The 21,507-nt window shown below is 38.7% G+C and overlaps 1 protein-coding gene and 1 pseudogene across 1 annotated transcript; both read right to left on the bottom strand.

The window, feature by feature from the left end:
- Positions 1 to 147: 147 nt before the first annotated feature.
- LOC133716250 (26S proteasome regulatory subunit S10B homolog B-like) lies at positions 148 to 17,815 on the bottom strand (annotated as a pseudogene).
- Positions 17,816 to 18,256: 441 nt separating this feature from the next.
- LOC133718213 (nascent polypeptide-associated complex subunit alpha-like protein 1) lies at positions 18,257 to 20,454 on the bottom strand. Its single transcript, XM_062145034.1, has 4 exons — positions 20,295 to 20,454; positions 19,702 to 19,786; positions 18,891 to 19,021; positions 18,257 to 18,786 (listed from the first exon to the last, which is right to left on the bottom strand). Exons 1-4 carry the CDS (start codon positions 20,352 to 20,354, stop codon positions 18,454 to 18,456), a joined length of 609 nt encoding a protein of 202 aa, XP_062001018.1. The 5' UTR covers positions 20,355 to 20,454; the 3' UTR covers positions 18,257 to 18,453.
- Positions 20,455 to 21,507: the final 1,053 nt, after the last annotated feature.

Genomic DNA, 21,507 nt, shown 5'->3' with positions numbered 1-21,507 from the left:
TCAATTAAGGTCTTGAATCTTATCTTTAAAAAAAAAAAGGGTCTTGAATCTTGAGTGACTTGGTGAAGTTCAGACTTTCAGAATCGAGAAAATGGGATGTAAGATATTTGCTTAGCGGTATGCCCGGCCAATGCCTGAATATGAAAAGGTTGAGAAAATTTCCAAGCAACAACACTCATTACAGTAAGCAACAGAAGTTACTGTTACAATCATAATAATATAACAAATCGAATCAATCTCAGATTATTAGAGTACATAGTGTGCCTCCTCCACTACCGATCGGAAAAATACTATCGTATATATGTGACCCGTCATTGAACGGCATCACTATTCTTTCCCAAAATTGTAGTGAGCCCTGGACTCGAGCTTCTTGGCATCGTTCAATTTTCTGACAGCCTGAAACATTAGAACAAACGCCAATTAAGAAAGTTTAAAGTTTATGCCACAGAAAATTAGATATGAAATATTTTGCTCCTTGTAGTTTGAACTCTCGATCATTTACCTTCATGAAATCTTCTTGAACGACATAATCCCGTTCAGCACGTATGGCAAACATTCCAGCTTCAGTACATATGTTCCGTAGGTCAGCCCCATTAAAGCCCTGAAACAAAGACAATGCATCTAATTGTAAAGCAAGCAAATGCAATAAACTATTACCGTTAGTAGTGATATAAATAAAAGTATATGGTGCAAACCTCAGCAAGCCGGACAATTGCCTCATAATCAATTTCCCCATGTTTGGCTATCCCAGATTCCCAGCAGCATGGATTTTGAGAATTTCCCTTCTTGATTGTTCATTAGGCAATGGAATCTCTATCTTTCAGTCTAGACGCCCAGGGCGGAGGAGTGCAGAATCTAAAGTATCAGGTCTATTGGTCGCCATTATGATTTTTACCTAAGAAATCAAATTAATTAAAACCAACAATTCGTCATCAAAAGTTCAAAACATGCCAACATATGGTAGCATGACACAAGCTAGCTTGGTATAAACTAATTCCAATAATACACGTACCTTGCCAAGCTGATCGAATCCATCTAGCTGGTTAAGCAACTCCATGAGTGTTCTCTGCACTTCTTTGTCTGAACTAGTCCCCTCACTCAAACGCGCTCCACCAATAGCATCGATCTCGTCCATAAAATTGATACAAGGCTAGACACTATGTCAAAAACAATAAGCATATTTCCTTTTAAAACAGTAGTAAACCTATCTGAAAATTGCTCAATATATATATATATAATTATATATAAGCTCCAATTACCTGGTGTTCACGAGCGTAATTAAACATTTCCCTTATCAGTCTTGTACTCTCGCCAATGTATTTATCAACAATTGCGCTTGATACAACCTATACTCATGGATGATAGTATAAACATGCAAGTAGACAGATACAAAAGATATAGTCCTATTTGAATAAGATAAAAACAAAAAACAGAAGTCCATAGTAGTAAAAACCGATCGAACTACAAGAACAACATACTACTAGCCTGAATTCAAAAAATTAGCATCTATATGTCTGGCAATTGCCCTAGCCAGTAATGTCTTTCCTGTTCCCGGAGGTCCATAGAGAAGAACACCCTTGGGAGGTTTGATCCCCACTCTAAGGAAGAGCTCAGGATTCATCAAAGGCAGTTCTATAGATTCCCTACGATCTCGTATCTGATCGGATAGGCCTCCCACAGCAGAGTAGCTAACATTACCTGGATCTTCTTGAAGCATATTATACACAACTGGATCAACCCGCAAATCAAGAACATGTAATTAGGAATGTTGAAAAAGCTACAGACAAAACCAAATGTGGAATTGTATCTTAAATAATGGGAATTGGATGATAATTACATCTCTTGGAAGAGGCCTCATGATAGTCAAAGTAGTGATATCCAAAACTATGCGAGTGCCAGATGTAAGTTTTTCTCTGGGGATTTTACTGCGACAGCCTACCACATACCGAGGGCCACTACTTGCCTTCACTAACACTGAAGCAATGGAAAGAAAAGATCGTTACTTCCACTCAAAGACAAAGAAACCTAACAAAATATAGCATTCTTACTAGTAGAGTTCACAACAATGAGCCCTAAGATATAGCTCATGGGTAATTTTCTAGCTTCACACCTATGCTACTTTGCTCCTTCACTCTACTAGTGACTAACGAATTCTCATCTTTAGACTTCCATAATTCTAACAAGGGTGAGAATTCGTTAATCACATGTGGGATGAACAAGCAGGCATTATGCAATTGCAAAACCAAAAGGAAAGGGACTTTCATTCCCCGTCCATCATCGAGCTGCGACAGAACTTCGCCTACAATCTGTCCTGAACTTTGGAAGGACTTCAAATCATCTTCGGTTTTCTCATATTCCTTCTTTGTGGACCGCAATTGGTCTCGTGCTGCATCGAAACAAAACCAAACACGAACCCTACTTTCAAACTTCTTCAATCCATTACAACAAATTGTACCATATATATAAGCAAGAGCGGAGAAAATAAATAAATCAATCAAACGTTCAGAATAGAATTTGTCCATTAAAAATCAGACTTCAATGGCAACAAGGAACCAGACAATGGATGCTCTAGATTTTGACTGATCTCAGACCATGGATGCTCTAGATTTTGACTGATCTGCTTTATTTTATTTTCCAAAGACAGTTGTGAAGGCATAATGCCTCATTTTTTAATTAGACTATTGCTTGGTCTAAAGTTTATTTAAATAATGGTTTGATGAATTAGATTTCTGAACAAGACCTTGATTTGATTATCATTGGCTTATTAATAAATTTCAGATTTTATTCTAAAGCATTGAATTTATTCGATTTTATTTACTACACATATATACATGGTTCGAAATAGCACTATAAAGATGTAAAGCAATACATCTAGAAAAAAAAGTTATTAGAATGAAAAGATTATCATTATACCTAAATAGAAATACTCTAAAAAATATGAGATATATTTTCGAATTATTTAATAATACCTTCCATTTACTTGTAGGAATGAATCGAGGAGAACTTGAGTGCTTAGTTGATAGTGGGACTACCCACACCATATTAAGGAATAGGAAATTATTCATTGAAATAATAGCCTATAATTCCTCTGTGACTACGATGATTGGATCATCACAAGTAATAAAAGGGCGAGGAACTGCCAAATTTTTGCTGCCTAACGGCACAATGTTTAAAGTCACAAATGCTCGGCATGCACCAAGAGCTAATCGAACCTTGTTAAGTTTCAAAGATATTCGTGCCAACAGTTATCATATAGAAACCTATTGTGAGAATGGAACCGAATACCTTTATATTACCTCTAATGAATGTGGAAGGAAACACATTTTAGAGAAACTAATGAGTCAATCTAGTGGACTGTACCTCACTGCTATTCGGATCATTGAATCCTACGATGTCCCCAACAATGAAATGTGGGACACTGACTCATACAGGCTTTCGCATGACCGCCTAGGGCACCCCGGTCGTGACATGATAATCCGTATTTTAAAGAACTCACACGGTCATACCTTCTTTCGAGTGAAAAATCAAATGGGACAAAAATCCGCCACACTGCAAGGTGTCGGTCCTAGTATTGCTCAAATGCAGTTGTTTCCCTCTGAAGTACCAGAAGCACTACCTCCCTCCCCTTATGCCTCATTGACTATTTCAAAGGCACATCACTCATTTTGCAAAGCCTGCTCTTTAGCAAAAACAGGATCGAGAACTTCCTATGCTAAGATACAAAACAAAACATTACATTCTTACAAAGGATACAAGGATATATCTGTGGACCTATCCATCTAGAATGCGGACCATTCAAGTACTTTATGGTTCTGGTGGATGCTTCGACACGCTGGTCACATGTTGCTTTATTGTCCACAAGAAATGCTGCATTTGCAAAACTCCTAGCACAAATTATACGTTTAAGAGCTAACCACCCTGATCACCCTATCAAGTATATAAGGCTTGATAATGCTGGAGAGTTTACATCAAAAGCATTTGATGATTATTGCATGTCTATTGGGATCGATGTAGAGCATCCTATACCCCATGTGCGTACACAAAATGGTCTCGCAGAAGCCACCATCAAAAGGCTACAGATGGTAGCTACGGCACTGGTTATGTGCACCAACCTGCCTATATCTGCCTAGGGTTATGCAATATTGCACGCAGCTTTACATATTCGTTTCAGACCCACTGCTAGCCAACCATTTTCTACGTACCAGTTGGTAACTGGATATGAGCCTGACATTTCACATTTATGCATATTTGATTGCGCAGTATATATGCCTATTGCGCCCCCATAGCGCACCAAAATGGGTCCTCAGAGACGATTAGGTATATATGTTGGATACAAATCTCCAACAATTATCCGCTATTTGGAACCCTTGACAGGCGATCTTTTTACCGCTAGATTTGCGGATTGTCACTTTGATGAGACAGACTTCCCGTCGTTAGGGGGAGATAGGAAAAAGAATTTTTCAAGAGAACGACAAGAATTGTCGTGGTTTGTCCCCACTCTGTCTCATTTTGATCCCCGCACTTCACAATGTGAAGGTAAAGTGAAAAGAATAATCGATCTTCAGAACATAACATATTCGATGCCTGATGCGTTTACTGATATCGCAAAAGTGACGAGATCACATATACTAGCTGCAAATGTGTCTGCAAGGTTAGAAGTCCCCAACAAGGGGCACAACGCCTCAGATAGAGGCGCTGCAAACACACTTAGTGAAGGTGTGGTTGAGGCCGTGGCTCCCCAAAGGAAGAGGGGGAGGCCACTTGGTTCGACTGACACTCACCCAAAGAAGAAGAGGGCGAGTAAGACACAAACCGATCCATTAATCATCAATATAGAGAATCCCCTTCATGAGATTGCAATCATTTTGTGCATAAAGTTAGAACTCACTTTGGTGGCTGTAATGATTCATGATGATATTCAAATAAATAGACCAATTTTTCTAAAATTGTGTCGTGCAAATGCTCTTTTTAAGACAGAAATAAAAACCAATTAAAGTTGACATCCAAACCAACATAAAACTACAAAATTTAAGCAAATGTCTGTTGTCTGAAGTCACCATAAACCACAGATGAAGCAGACCAATTGTATTATTTATGCTAGTCAGACAACAGATAATTGTGATTTTTAATTGAATCACACAATAGAAAGGCCCAAGAAAGTTCAAGCCTCTATATATTCAAACGACATAATTCTGTCTTATTACTCAAAATTAAACAATAAAACATTCTAATTTATATGTTGTCCACAATTGATTCACACAACAGAAAAAATCCAAGATAGTTCAAATCTCCATATATTCAGACAACAGAATTCTGTCGTCTTAATGAAATATAAACGATAGAGTTTTATGAAAAGATGTTGTGCAGAATCTTTTATAACAACATATAATTGTCGTTTTGTTACATCTTTAACCTCAGAAAGTCATAATTCGGCATATCTCGATATAATCAGACAACAGATTATTGGCATGTCTCTGTTGTTTGAGTGAGATATAGACCACGGGTTATATCTGTCGTCTGAAGACCTAAGAGACATCAGGCCAATAGACAACAGAAAATTTTTGAATCAGACGACAGTCATCGGCTGTTGTCTGATGACTTTGGTGACATAGTGTTGTCTCTGATTATAGTTATGTCCATGAATCAACACTGGAGGACGCTCCGATGTTTGAAATGATTCCAGAGAACAAAGAAATCTCAATGGATTATGAGAGTGTGTATGAGTTGATGGAAAGATCTTCCATACACATTGATGATGTATTTGCATACACTGTTTGTGATGCCCTGGAAATTCGTTTTTATTTTCCGAGAATTTTCCGGAATTTAAATTGTGGATATCGGACGGTTTCGTGGCTCGTGGACGGAGCGGAAGTGTTTCGGACGAATTTTTATTCGAAAATTGTGGAATTAGGGGGGGTTTCAAGGTTGACTTTTGATACGTTTAGATTCTCCGAAAACTTCCTTCACGAAAGTTGTAGAGCGCGTCGATACGAGTTCGTGGATATGTGGAACGTGGAAATCGGAGTTCGTATGAGGAAGTTATGGCCGTCGGAAAAAGTTTCCATTTTGGAATATATGGGATTTTTCCGGAAAATTATTCAAAAAATCAGATTTCCATTTTGGGAAGGATTTTTTCTCTCTCCTCTCTCCCGAGTTTTCCCGAGCAGCCATCTTCACCGAGCTCGTTCTCCCTCCTCCGGCCACCAATCGACGAGATTCTTGTCCCTATCTCTTCGCCTCACTCCCATCTAGCACCCTGTGAAGTTTCACTGTGTGGGTAGACCTGTGCACAACGCTACAAGGCCGAGAAGTAGCACGGTGGAGCTGCAAATCGCCTTGATCGGAGTCGGAGATTCCGGCCACCTTTGTCGGTGATTCTGGAGGGCTTTTGTAGCTTGGAGGACGTTGATGCTTCCCACAAGGTGGATTGTATAGATTCAACTCGTGGAGGTCGAATTTTGGAATTGAAATTCTAGGATTTCAATCGGTCCGGTTTGTTCTAAGGTAAAATTCGATCGATTGGCTTATAATTGGACTTTGTTGTAGTTATGAAAGTTGAAATTGGGGTTGAGATGAAGAACTTTGGTGTTGGAAGTTTTGCCAAATTCTGACTTTGGATTGGCGGCGGTGCCGCCACTGTGGTGGTGTTTTCCGGCGGTTTCCGGCCACCTCAGGGATAGTTTCTGTTCCTGAGTTCGATCTACTCGTCGATACGAGCATTTCGATATATTGTTTGTAATTTTTGGAGATCGTATGAGCATGTTGTGATTTTTACGGTTTCGGACCGTTCGATGTTTCGATCCGTGAGGATTCGAACTTGAAACCGTATGTGATTAGGTACTTGGGAAGTATTCTTGGACGGTTGTTTGGTGGTTTGGCTGCCTTGTTCTGTATTGAAGACGCAGCGGGAGTTTCGAGGTGAGTAATCTCACAAGGTTCATTTATGAACGGATTTAAATTCGTTGATTTTGATTAGCTTTCGAAATGAACTATAGATGGTATTAGTGACATTTCTGAGTGGATGACTATGTGTGTACATATATATATTGTGGGATATATATATATATATATATATATATATATATATATATATATATATATATATATATATATATATATACATATGTATTCATGTATTAGTGGTATTCCTGAGTGAATGACTACGTATATATATATTTACGTGAGATATATATGTTTTGGTGGGTTATGGATTGATGAAAAAAATATGCATGAATTGATGCGTTTTATTGTTTTGGGTTGTGGCTTTTTGGAAAACAAATGGTGGGAAATGGTATTTCTATTGTTTTTGAAAAGTGTTTGAGGAATTGAGAGTCACAGGTTGTGATCTCTCCTTTTGATTTGGTTTAATGTTTTGATCCGACGACCGGTGGTCTGAGGATGTGAGAGTCACAGGTTGTGATCTCTCCTTTTGATTTGATTTAACGTTTTGATCCGACGACTGGTGGTCTGAGGATGTGAGAGTCACAGGTTGTGATTGCTCCGTTTGATTTGATTTGACATTCGGGGTCCGGTGCGACTCGTTTAATGTTTTGATCTGAGGGTCAGGTTGGCCTAAGGATCAGGGGTTGCAGGTTGCATCCTCAGGCAATGTATATCGTAAGGTTGAACCTTGGCCGAGGTGACAGGTTACGATATATTCAGTTAGAGCTCTAGTCTGTCTGCCATGGTACCTCATGGATCTAAGTAGGTTACTTACGATTACTGGGTACGTATTTTGTCCAGGTTGGACTAAATGAATCATATGCTAATTGTTAGGTTAACGATAGGTATGATTGATGTGCTTATGTGATTTGTCCAGATTGGACCGATTTGATGTATTTTGTCCAGGTTGGACCGATTTGATGTGTTTTGTCCAGGTTGGACCGATTTGACGTGTTTTGTCCAGGTTGGACTAAAAGAATCATATGCTATTTGTTAGGTTAACAATAGGTATGATTGATGTGCGTATGTGTTTGTCCAGGTTGGACCGTTTTGATGTGTTTTATCCAGGTTGGATCAATTTATCATATTTGAATTGTTAGGTTAACGATTTATATGATTTTGCCACTGTGTGACTTTTGTGATTTCCTTTTGGAAAAAGAGTATTGTTTTGGGAAGCATGGTATGTTTTCCTTATTCTCGAGTCGAAAGGTTTTCCTCGTGTTTGGCGTGAGTTGTGCGGGCTTTTATCCCGTGATTTGGTGTGAGTTGTTTTGAGTTACTCTTACGGGCTTGCAAAAGCTTACCGGGTTTGTTGTGTGACAACCTGGTGCACTATTCAAACGGTGTAGGGGTTAATCCTGCAGGTCAGGGTAATCGTGGCTGAAGCTGAGGTAGCTTGTTGGCAGCAGAACTGGTAAGAAGCAAGTTTGATTGGCTTTGCCATTGTTATGACTTCCGCTTTGTAGTAAACTCTGAGGAGCTTTTACGTTTTATCTTGTTGTTGACAATTTAATTCGTAAGCTTATGTAATATATGACTCTGTTGGCGGGTCAATATTGACATAGTGGGTTCAGGGCATCAATATGTATATTGTATAAAGGGAAAAAGTTTTCCAGGTATTTGGTATTGATGGCTGAACGTTCACGCATGTATAATTATGGGGTTATATATCGATTTTTAATTGTGTTAAAAATCAGGGGCGTGATACTGTTGCTTAAGAAATCATAAGAGTACGATGATATCGAACCACGGTCTGTTGCAGAATGTCAACAAAGAGCAAATTGTCCTAAATGGAAAGAAGCAATCCAGGCAGAACTAGATTCTCTGGTAAAGAGACAGGTATTTGGTCCGGTAGTGCTAACTCCACCAAGTGTAAAGCCTGTGATACGCTCAAAGCAAGCGCATAATTTAACCCTGAAATGTCATTAGTAGTATAAAGTAAATAGGGATCGTTCTATTCCGGGGATTGAGGGTACACCTGTCATTTTCAAACAATTAAACAATTAAAATTAAAACAAAGTATAATATTCACAAAGATATTCACAAGTATAAACAATTATTTACGAATTCAAATGGGGTTTTAGATTTTGGTTTTTCGAAATTAAAACTAAGTTAACTAAATAATTAAAAGGCAAAAACATAAAAACATCAATGGAATGTGAAAACAAGGATCAAAGTCGAAACTCATGATTAAAATTGATTCAAGTTCATCATTGTTCATCATAGTCATGCAAGAGGAATTGATCATGTGAAACGTTCAAAGCAAACAATTTCCCATATTTTACTTTCAACGCTAATTAATCTAAGTGAAAGCACATAGACTAATCCTATCAAACATGCATTCAAGCCCTAGAAAGCTAGTCAATCATACATGTTTAACGCAATAAGCATCTAGAAAGGCTATCAATTCAAATGTGCAACTTAGTATGAAAAAGTCCACCTAATTGCAATCTTCTTTGATTAAATTCGATCTTTGTACAAAACCTTTACTACTTTGATTCAAGTTTACACAAAACGAAAAGTCGATTTCATGTTCTTAAACCTAGCACCAATTATATTGAAACCCTAAGTGTTTGCAACCACATAAGATTAAAATACAAAAGATTTCTATCATGCAAATTTAATCAAACACTCACACATAAGCAACCATAAATCGCAAAACATGAATCTGAAAATTAACAATTAATCATAAAATTTCAGAAAACAATACTTGTTCAAACATATGTGTCAACTAGGGCATAACCAACGAAAATACAAAACAAAGTTACAAGGGAGAATCGAATTACACCAAGAGATGGAGATGGTGATGAACGAAAAGGTGATGTGGTCTCTTGAATTTCGAAAGCAATCTTCAAGGTGGAGGATGGATGATGTTCACGGCTTGTCTTCTTCTTCCTTGGCCTTGCTTGCACTTCGTGGTTGCCCTAGAGGATGGAGAGGAGCACGGCTAGGCTAGAGAGTTTTCTGAATTTTTCTCAAAGTGTAAATTGTATGGGGAGAGGAACCCTTGACGTTGAGAAGAGGAGAGACTATATAGGGGACGGCAACTTGGTCTCCAAGGCCGTGTAAAACCCTAGAGAAACTCACGGCTAAGACTTGTTAACTCCACATAATTCCCTCCAATGAAATCTTGCCAAGTAAGCCCTATGATGTGTCTCAACCAATCACATAATTTCCTAGAATATTTCCCTTGATTTTCTTGCCGAAATACCATGACAATAATCTGATTTTATCTCTTGTATTTCGGCCAAAATTCCCTTAGAGATTCTAGGAATGAATCTAGTCACCTTTTGGGAGCTTTTTGTGTTCAACACATATTCTCTTTCCTTTAAAATCTCCCTAAGAAATCTCCTTGCCGAAATCTTCTTTATCCTTGCTTGATTTTCACGCCAATTTTCTCTCCTCCATTTGGTTTTCACGGCAAAACAACTTTAGGGTTAGGGTTTTGCGTCACAAACCCTAATGTCATGGACCAAGGTCCGTTTTGCCGAAAATCCACTTCATTCTTGAGAGTTCTTGGGCCACGTTGCTTCATCTTCAAGCCTTCATATTTTCCAACGCAAAACACTTCATTTCTTTCATTTCTTTTCATAGTTGCGTTGGAAACTTCCTTGGTAAGCTCTCCTCCAGTTCGCAGGGTTTCCTGGTTGCACTAGGAAAGCTTGTTTCTTCATTTCTGCTCAAATGTGTGGTCCAATGTTCTTCATTTTTGTTCCCCTAGGTGTTCGCAAGCCCCTCTTTCCATTTGTGTGTTCATTTCCACTTTTGAGCTCGGAGGTTCTGAAAATAGAAACTAGTATGAGAAATAGAAACTTTCCTAATTTGAAAAATAGAAACTTACTAAAAATGAAAAATAGAAAGTTACTAAAAATGAAAAATAGAAACTTGCCAGAAATGAGAAATGAAAACTACAAGAATAGAAACTTTCTAAAAATGGAAAATAGAAACTAAGAAAAATGGAAACTTTCTACAAATAGGAACTTTCCCAATCAAAGAATGGAAACTTTCCTAAACAGAGTTTTACTAAGGAAATGACGCAAGAAATGTAAGGAAATGCAGTTAAAACGTCGCATTAAAATGCTCCTATCAGCCTGTAGGACATAAATGGGTCTTTGTCATAAAGCGTAATTAGAAGAATGAAGTTCTGAGGTACAAGGCTCGCCTTCTGGCGCAAGGTTTCTCACAACACCTTTGAATTGACTATGAGGAGACATACTCTCACGTAATGGACGTTATAACATTCCGCTACTTAGTTAGCTTAGTAGTTTCCGAACGACTGGAATTGCAGCTCATGGATGTGGTTACTGCATATCTCTATGGGGACCTTGATTCAGAGAGAGAGAGAGAGAGAGATATATATATATATATATATATATAAGTGCCTGATGGCCTTACATTACCCAAGTCAAGTGACTCTAAACCACGAAGTGCGTTTGCAATTAGGTTGAAACGCTCACTTTACAGGTTGAAACAATTCGGGTGGATGTGATATACCCGTCTAAGTGACTACTTGATTGGGAAGGGATATAAGAATGACGAATTATGCCCATGCGTATTCATAAAGATAACAAGTTCCGGATTTGCAATTGTAGTTGTATATGTCGATGATATGAACATAATAGGTACTCTTCCTGAAATAAGAGAAACCGCGAGCTACTTGAAATCCAAATTTGAGATGAAGGATCTTGGGAAAACTCGACTCTGTCTAGGCCTTAAACTAGAACACCATGGAATACTAATCCACCAGTCTGCGTATGTCCAAAAGATGCTCAGGCGATTTAACATGGACAAAGCGCATCCTGCTAGCACTCCAATGATCGATCGAAGTTTGGATGCAAGGAAAGTCCCATTTCGTCCAAAGGAAGATGACGAAGAAGTGTTGGGAGCTGAAATTCCCTATCTAAGTGCAATAGGTTCATTATTGTACTTAGCCATGTGCACTCGACAAGAGGACATTGCATTCTCAGTGAACTTCTTAGCTAGATTTAGTTCAGCGCCAACGCAGCGTCACTGGAATGGTATCAAGAACATTTCCGATACCTAAAATGAACCATTGACTTGGGACTGTTCTTTCCCTACAGAGAGACAAGAAGGACTGCAGATGGAACTGCAATCCCTAAAGGAAATGTTGATGGCGAAAGTGCCACCCACTACACTGAAACCCCAAATAATATTTTGGTTGGTTTTGCTAATGCTAGGTATCTCTCTGACCCACATAAAGATCGTTCCCAAACTGGTTATGTATTTACCATTGGCAACACAGCGATATCTTGGAGATCAACCAAGCAAACCCTTGTGGTTACCTCCTCGAACCACTCTGAGATCATTGCTCTACATGAGGTGGTTCGTGAGTGTATATGGTTAGGAGCTATCATTACACATATTCGAGACACTAGTGGTTTGAGTTCTACCGTTGAAGAGCCTACTTGCATTTATGAAGATAATGCAGCTTGCATCGAACAGATGAAGCTAGGTTATATCAAGGGTGATAATACATAACACATATCGCCAAAGTTTTTCTACAATCAGCAGCAACAGGCTCTCCTCAAGATTCAAGTGAATCAAGTAAGGTCTGAGGAGAATGTGGTTGTTTACCAAATCATTGCCTAAGGCCATATTTGACAGACATGTGAAAAACATAGGAATGCAAAAACTTTCCAAGCCCCCTTGACTGATGTAAGGATCAGGGGGAGTGATAAGCTCATAAATGTACATGATTTTGTATTGATTTCTTCATGTTTTCTTAGCTAGATTTCCATCTATTTGAGTCATTTACTTTATTTTTATGTTTTGTAGGTGTTATGGAGCAAAGTAGAAGAAAGGAAGCTAAATCAGTAAATCTGCCTGTGCAGATCAGTCAACTTCGACATGAAACTGAGAGCAGCTCAGCATGAACCAAACAGTGAACTTTACATGCTTGGAAATCCTTGGATGTCTAGTTTCTTGGACTTTTAACGGTTTGTTCATATCATTTTTCTACAAGAAGTTATGGCCGATTTAGTACAGCAAGGTCGGGCAGTCCGAGAATCTGACACTTTGACGGAAATCCATGATTTGAGGCCCGAATTCCTTTTAGAAGCCCAACAACGAGTATTAACTGAATATCTCTGTTTATTAGAATATCTCTGTTTATTAGAGATATATGACAAAAATTATTAGGAATCTTAAAGGAGAAGCTACTTGATTCCTAAAAGGAAAAGAAGTGAAAATCTCCTAACCTAAGCAATAAAAAAGGGGACGTCTACTCCAGACGTAGGTTGGCCGCACAAGAGAAAAAAAAGAACTGCATCCTTTCTGCCATCATCCAGCAGCCATCCCTTCCTTTTATTTTCTTCTAATTTTTATTTTCTTCATGACTATGACTAGCTAAATACTTTTGTAGCTAGGGGCGATTTCAAAGCCCCAAACATGTTCAATTCATATTGAAGACAATTCAGTTTTTGGTTTTCTATATTATCAATTGAGTGTTTGTTTCACTGTGTCTACAAGATGAATCTTTGCTTGTTTGTTTAGGTGCGCAACTAAATGAATAGGTTAGGGTTCTAATGCTAGGAGTAACACTAGATTTGTATATGTCGAGTGTTGATTCCAATTGAGTAGCAAAATGTTTTCTTGAATTACATGTGACTCAAACCCTAGGTTTAGAAAGACTACCAATGTACTTGTGACCCTAGATTTATCCAAACCCTTTTATTGCTTAATGATTTTGATATGTTAAACTTAGCGAGCTTGTGTCTAGGTTGCATAATCGGAAATACATTAAGTGGTGAGCTTGTAATCACTTAACGAGGAACTAAGAAAGGGTAATGGGTTAATTCGAGCTTGTGAGTTAACTTCGGGTAAATTCAATTGAGAATTAAGATTCCATAACTGAGCTTTAATATGATTGAGTGTGTTTGGTGGTGGAGAATGAGTCCTTAGCTTTGTTTCTGTCAATAGTTTTAAAGTTATAAAATCTGTTTATGCTTTGTTATCTTACTGTGTTTAGTTTTACGTGAATTATTTCATATATCAAATCAACTCCGATTGTTCTGAAATTTCGTATGTGTGTTATTCAATATGTCTTTAGTGTCCTGTAAAATGTATAGAAAATTCCATTGGGTCTAGGTTAGTTAATTAATTTATTTTTGTTAACTGTTCAGTAGCATGGTTTAGAGTAGTTTGTGACATTTGGTTAGCAATTTAGGAGCAATCTTCAGCGGGTAATGACCCTTGCTTGATCACTATATTACCAGCGATGATATTTGAGTGAAAGGTTTAAGTTGTGCATCTTTAGACGTAGGGAGGTGTAGACTTCAAGGGGGGATCTAACACACACATGTCATCATCAAATGTAATAGCTAGGTGTGTTGTGCTCTTTTCCTTTGACCAAGGTGTATTTTTTTTCCCACAGGGTTTTTACTTGGCAAGGTTTTTAGTGAGGCAACAATTCATGCACCATTTTGTCTTTGACTTGGCACAAGGGGGAGTGTTAAAGGAAAAACACGTTATGTGCCTTCGTCAGTGTCGAAGTAACTGACGAAGAGGGAAATAGCGATTACAGCTCAATCACCCATTATTTTCATTGCTATTACCATTGTAATCCTCACCCTATATAAAGGGATTATCTAATGAAATGAGTAGACCAATTCTCCCCTCATTTACTTTGACATCCCAACACTTTTTCAATGCCTAGTAAAATAGAAGAATAGGTTTTTTTTATATATATATATAAGAAAAGTAAAATTACAGGCTTAAACCTCTAATACAACCCAACCCAATTTGGTTGAAAAGGACTGCATTTCTAACTAAGGAGGGAAATTACTTTCCCAACAATCACCTGAACTTCTACAGTGTTCTAAGTTTGCTAAAGTATCAGCCAGAAAATTCACTTCTCGAAACACATGGTTAATGGAGAAGCATTCAAAGCAGCTAGCGATCTTCTTAATGTCTTAGATGATTGCCTGGAGTCTCTAAGGAACACCACATTTATTTTGGACACAATCAATGGTGGACGGAGTCTCCTTCCACCATGATAAATAGAGAATAGTCCAATGTATTATTGTACTTGGTCTATTGACAAAGGTAGTCTTGGACTCTTGGTATTGAGAAAACACACAAAGTCTTTTGTTGGAAGATAAATATATAAATTATACTTATATATAAAGCTTATCCTAATAAAATGAGCCAAAGTTCAGCCAAACCAATGGGCAGAAGTGCAGAACTACTCATAAAGGTCAAAAAAAGCCTCAGCCAATCAGACTTAGTTTTATATGAAAGAAGCTTAGATCTCAGCCAATAAGGAGTGTTTGGCGCAAAAACCAGTTGGCTTGCAAACTGTCTCTTTTGAGCGTGTGCGCAGGCGTGCCAGCACCGTGGGGTGCAGTCGTCGGGGTAGTCCCTTGACCTGACTTCTTCTTCAAGCGTTATGGACGAGGAGAGCACCAACCTCGCCACAAGGTTCTTCTCTAGCCTTCCGGGAAAGGACTTTCTGCCTTGCGGATAAGGACTTTGGGTGTGATCTCTTCGCGTCACCGAATCGATACTTGGTATTGTAGACTAAGCAAAGCAATCACTGGGAAGTTTGGAGAAATCACGGGTTGCGCTAAAGCGTGACTTTAGCTTCGCTGGGTTGCGAGGGCGTTACCCTTGCTTCGCTGGTAGTAATGGTGGCGGTTGCGCTCGCAGTCGGCTCCTGGGGAGACTAGGACTGGAAGTACGGTCGCCGGGTTGATCTGGTGATGCTGACAGTCGGCTCTTGGAGAGACTGGGACTGGCGGGCGGTTACCGGGTTTCAACGAGGTTGAAGGTTTGCTCCGGGGAGGCTTTGTAATCGCTAGGATGGATTGATTTTAGAGAGAGGTCTAATTCGTCCTTGAAACCTGGTATATATACCTAGGGTTTCGACTGCTCCTTGCCACAGAAGGATTATTGGTTGAAGTTTCCTATTCAATCCTCGCTACCCGACTCCAATAAGGTTTCGTTTTCCTTATGGATCACGGAATGGGTGAAGCTGTAACCCAAACCCGAATAGGCTTATTTTTGGGCCGCATGTATCGGCCCGCTGTGCTGAATCCACTAAAGGATCTTGCCAAAATTACTTTTGGGCTCAAACAAGGAGCAATTCCCAAAAGTTGAGAGGAATCAACTGACCCTTCTCGCCCTATATTGGCTACACCCTTGCTTGTTGGAGATTTGGATTCCAATTATCTACGAACACAAAGATTCATGCAAGCAAGGTGATTCTTTGTCAGATGTTTTGCAAGTGTTATCTTTTTTTTATTGTTTTTCGCTGAATGATTTTGGGCTCTTGACCATTTACCCAATTTGGACCAAATAAATGCCCAATTACTCCACTAAAAGATTTGTGTGCCCACTTACCAAATTTTAAATGTAAAAAGACAAGTTTGACCTTTAAATAATTAAAAAGTCATTGAAGACCTCGCGGGACTTCGGCCACCGGTCACTGGACTCCGGTCACCGATCACGGGACTCCGGTCACCGGTTGCCAGAATCCGGTCACCGGCTACCGGAATTCTATCACCAGTCGCCGGAGGTTTCCAAAGAGGTCGCCGGAGACTTTTATTACCCCCCAATAAATTTTTATAAAGTTTATTGGGAGGCAATAAAATGTTTATTGGGTATTATTGGGGGGCAATAAAATAGGACGCGGGACTCCGGTCACTGGTTTGGAGGTTGCCGAAAGTTTGCAAAGAGGTCGCCGGAGACTTTTATTAACGCCCAATAAATTTTTATTGGGGGGTAATAAAAAGTTTATTATGGGGCAATAAAGTTTATTAGAGGGCAATAAAAAGTTTATTAGGGGCAATAAAGTTTATTGGGGGGGGGGGGGGGGGGTAATAAAAAGTTTATTGAGGAGCAATAAAACCGGACACTTGTCTCCAGATTCCGGCGACCGGTGACCGGATTCCCGCGGCTGGCGACCGGAGTCCGGTGAAGTCTCTCTCTCTCTCTAAGTGACAAAGGGAGAGACAGCAAAATTGTCCCAAAAATTAATAGAAAAATAACTTAATTGGGTATTAGGGCAAAAAATATGTAATTTGTTGGGTAAGTGGACAATCTTATAAGATGTTTGGGTAAATAGGGTTAGTGTAGCTCAAATTTGAGTAAATGAACATTTTCTCAATGATTTTAACTTGCTATACATGTATATAGCAAACTGCAATCAAATACACGTCCTTCTCGACTCCTCTACTTCTTCTTCTTCTTCTTCTTCTTCTTTTTCCTTTTTTTGAGAAGAGAAGAAAACACTTTTATCAAACAGACCTAAGGACAAACAGTAATTAAATGTTGCAACAAGCCAACCATGATCTGGAAATAAGCCCCTAAGTAATAACAAAGACTCCAGCTCCTAAAGTCCACATATACAGAACAATAAATGGATATGCCAAAGCCGACCATGACCATACTAAAAAGACACGCCTCACTATTATCCTGCATACAAAAACTTTAAAAATAAATAAATAAATAAATAAATCTACACCCAGTGTGTTAGGCTTGACTGTTACTACCAAGCCCACCCACAAAGGGGAAATACATAAAATAAACAATTGAAAATAAACAAAGAGTGGACTACTAAACCCTCATTCATGCCCCCATAACTAACCATAAGGCTCGAATAAAACCCTAGCCAACCTAGAAACAGACTAACTTTAGTGCCACCGCCGTCAGCATCAGCAGCACTATCGCCGACGACCGTTCCATTGCTTGTTACCCCATGAGCAGGAGCAAAGCCCAGGTGCACCCCAAATCTAAACCCTAGGGCCCAAAACGGAACCCTAGCCGCCATGAGCGTTCTCTCAACATCAGAACTAGAGGGGTCGTAGCCCGCACCACCACCACCACCTGGATCGCCACCAGTACCCAAATCCATGAAACCAAAACTTGAAGCAAGGAGGGTTGGAACCAAAACTGGTAGTAAAGTTTCTCGCCGACTCTTCTTGCAAATTATGATCTCTTCTTCTCTTCGAATTCATTGTTTCAGCCATTCAAATTATTTTCCAAGCAACCCCAAAAGTACATAATGATGTTCCATTCTCTATGTTCTTGTTGGGATGGAGAAGTGGTAAACCTGCATAGCTCGTCTATAACCTCAAATACTCCACCCTGGTTCTCAAGTTAATTATTTCTCCAAAACATTATTCCTACCAAATTTACCACATAAATACTACGGTTGTGGAGGCAGCAAAACAGCTGATAGGTCACAAGCTATGATCTCATGGAATATCTATGCGCTAACTTAAAATTTTAAATGCACCATAGCACGCATCATTTGTTTTCAAATAAACATACCACATTTCAAAAATACAGCCGCTTAACTTGGAAAAAACTTGATTAGTTTAAGCAATTCTCAGTTTGTCACTGATACAACAAGGTTGAGCAAAAGACTGAATAACTTGACTAAAATTGGAAATAATCCGGACCAAATTCCAGCACACATGATATGAAAAAACCATAAAAAAGACAAGCATAATAAGGGATAACATACTAGAAAACATTTCTAAAGACACTTCAGTTGGTAAGTTCCATGATAGCAGAAACAATGTCTCCATCAGCAGCCTTCAGTGCCTTTACAGCCTTTGATCTAGATACTCCTGCTTGTGTCATCACCAACTCAATATCCTTGGGCTCTACTCCGGTCTCATCTACATCTTCATCGTCTTGGGCTATGGCCGAGGTCTCTGGTTTGGAAATCACATGACTGAGATCAGGAGCTTTAAACTGCTCTGCAGCCTGAGTCTGCAGTTGCGAGCTCAAATCCTCAATCTTTGCCTCACCAAAGATAACATAGGTGTCTGAAGTTGGGCTCTTGAAAACATCCGGTTTGGATATCACAAATAAGATCTGATTTTCAATTGAAAACATAGTATGTTAGCAAACAACCCAAATACTAGCACAAATAGTTAATATCAGCTAACAAAATGTATAACAGTAGAAGATGCACTAACATTCTTGCTTTTTTTGACTGTGACCCGGCTAACTCCTGGAATAGATTTCATTCCGAGCTTCAGCATTGCTTTTCGGCTTTTCTTTTCACTTCTACTTTGCTTTGACCTGCCACTCGCTTCCCCATCTTGTCCTGCAACCGAACAAAAATAGTTAGAAAAATGTTGTCAAACGAGGCCAAGTGTGCCTTCATTCAGGTCTATATGCCTAAGGCAGGTTCGAAACAACAAGTTTTAATCAAACTGATCTTTCATTTTGTTTGTTATTTTCACCATGACATATAAAACCATCAAATATCAAGTATTGTGGCTTCAGTTGAAACTCATAAGCTAAATTTACAGTTTCTGGAAAGACATTTATGCCAACACAAATATATATATATATATATATATATATATATATATATATATATATATATATATATATATAGATGGATCAGAGGTTAAGTGACAGATATCTAACGCATGTCAAAAAAAACATACAAGGAGCCAGTTGATGTATTACATTCTGAATGATCTTCCAACTTGTTGTATAAAAGATGCTACTATTTGTTTAAAGACAGGCCTTCTGCTACTTTTTGTTGTATCAATGTTTTACAGAGAGAAATTATATACTCATTAAGGTGTCATTTATTGTAGAACAAATTCAAAGTAAATATAATGTACTGTCCAGATATTCCGTACATCCTTACAACTAGTGGCAAGCAAATTAAAAAAGAGAGTGCACATATCCTTTAAACCAAGGATATAAAAGCTTGAAGGAAACCAAAAGAAAAAGAAACACTGAGCACCACAAACTTAAAATTGAACTTACCCTCGACTTCATCGTCATCCTTGTCATCATCATCGTCTTCATCTTCATCATCGTCATCTTCCTCTTCAACCGTAGGCTGATCAGGCTGCCAAGAAGAAAAAAAAACAAGTATCATATTACCATCTATCTCAAATCTTATATCCATCACCACCTAATTATAAATTAACTACAACTGCAGTAGCAAAAGTTCAAGCACAAACATTACAATAAATGAAACAACAATGTTACGAACGTAACTACAGCGGCACTCATCAATAGTCAATAGTACCAATATTGCATCCATAAATTAGCCAAGGTTTATTTCAAAATTAAGTTCTATTTATTCCGTTTGTTCTAGGAACTTTACAGTTTACCACATCCACAAAAAAAAAAAAAAAAAATCTCATTCAATCCGATTATAATAATTTCATGTTCATTTGAAGTGTAGCAAATCAAACCCAAAATTAAGCAAATAGTGTTCTCCGCTATCAAAGAAAACCAAATCAGTAACATTTACAATACCAACCACAAACAAATCTGAAAAATATTGATAAACAATTATCCGATTTCTACAGTAGAAAGCATTTAAGGTTGAGAGAAGAGTTAAAGCTTACATCGATGGTTTGCTGTTCGAGATGGGCGGCGAGGAGTTCTTCCTGAGTCTGAGCAGTCATGGCTAGATTTGAAGAGTTCAAAAGAGATTGAGAGATTGCGTCGTCTCGCTGAAAACCCTAAAACCCCAAAGTCGGACTCCCTGCAGACTGAAGCCGACTCTTTTATACTCGGAGGCTCCCAGGGTTTTGTGAAATGACCAATCTGACATTTAACCTTGGTTGAAATTGCAGTCTAGTACTGCTCACTGTTGGGCTGGCACCCTTTCTTTTATCTGGACCCATTGGTCCAACACCTTTTTGTCTTTTTTTTCTGTTGGGCTGGGACCCTAAAGTGAATTTACGTGGTACTGTAAAAAAATAAAAAATAAAGTAAAGGAGAGAGAAGTAAAGAAAGAAAGTTTGAAACAAAGAAAAGGGGGAGGGAAGGTGGGGGGATTTAAAATTTTTTGGTACAATAGGGACCGGGCCAATAAAGGATGAGAAAAGAAAATTATGAAAATAAAATAGTACAGTATGAGAAATCCCTACTAAGTCCTTAGCTTTCACGTGGAGGTGGATCAACACTTCATTAAAGAAAATCTGGATAAGAAGGTGATTCAATTGCCGTTTGATTAGTCAGAACATCAACTTGCAGATGTTCTCACCAAATTAGCCTCAAGAAAGGTATTTAACAACTTACTTGACAAGTTGGGCATGATTGACAACTATTCACCAACTGCAGCCCCCTACTCTACTTTGTTAAAATCAATTTTGACGGCTCGGTCTGCAAAGATTCTGCTGCATGAGATTTTGTAATCAAGGACTCATTTGGAAGGCCTCTGTTTGCAGCTGCTCGACAAGTTAGCAAGACAATAGTGCCAGTTGCAAAAGCCATTGCCCTTCGTAATAGCCTGGATTATGCAAAAGCTAAAGGCTACAGGAAGATAGATGTGGAGGGAGACTCAAAGCTCGTCATTGACGCTGGTAGAGGATCTATCAATCCACCTTGGAGACTATCAAAATCATCAAGGACATAAAGAGGATCGCTACCTATCCATTCAATTTCGTTTAACCATGTCCTCAAAGAAGCAAACTTTGTAGCAGGTGCAGTAGCAAACTTAAGGCACACTACCACTAGTGATGTTTCTTGGACCAATAGGGTTCCTTTAGAGGCCTCAAAAGCCTTGTTGGTTGACACTGTAAACTGCCCAAGATGTTTTAGTTTTTAATTTAT

This window comes from Rosa rugosa, chromosome 6 (assembly GCF_958449725.1).
Source record: "Rosa rugosa chromosome 6, drRosRugo1.1, whole genome shotgun sequence".
Lineage (NCBI taxonomy): Eukaryota > Viridiplantae > Streptophyta > Magnoliopsida > Rosales > Rosaceae > Rosa > Rosa rugosa.
Note: the sequence above shows the minus strand (reverse complement) of the source record. Positions and strands in the feature narration are given on the sequence as shown.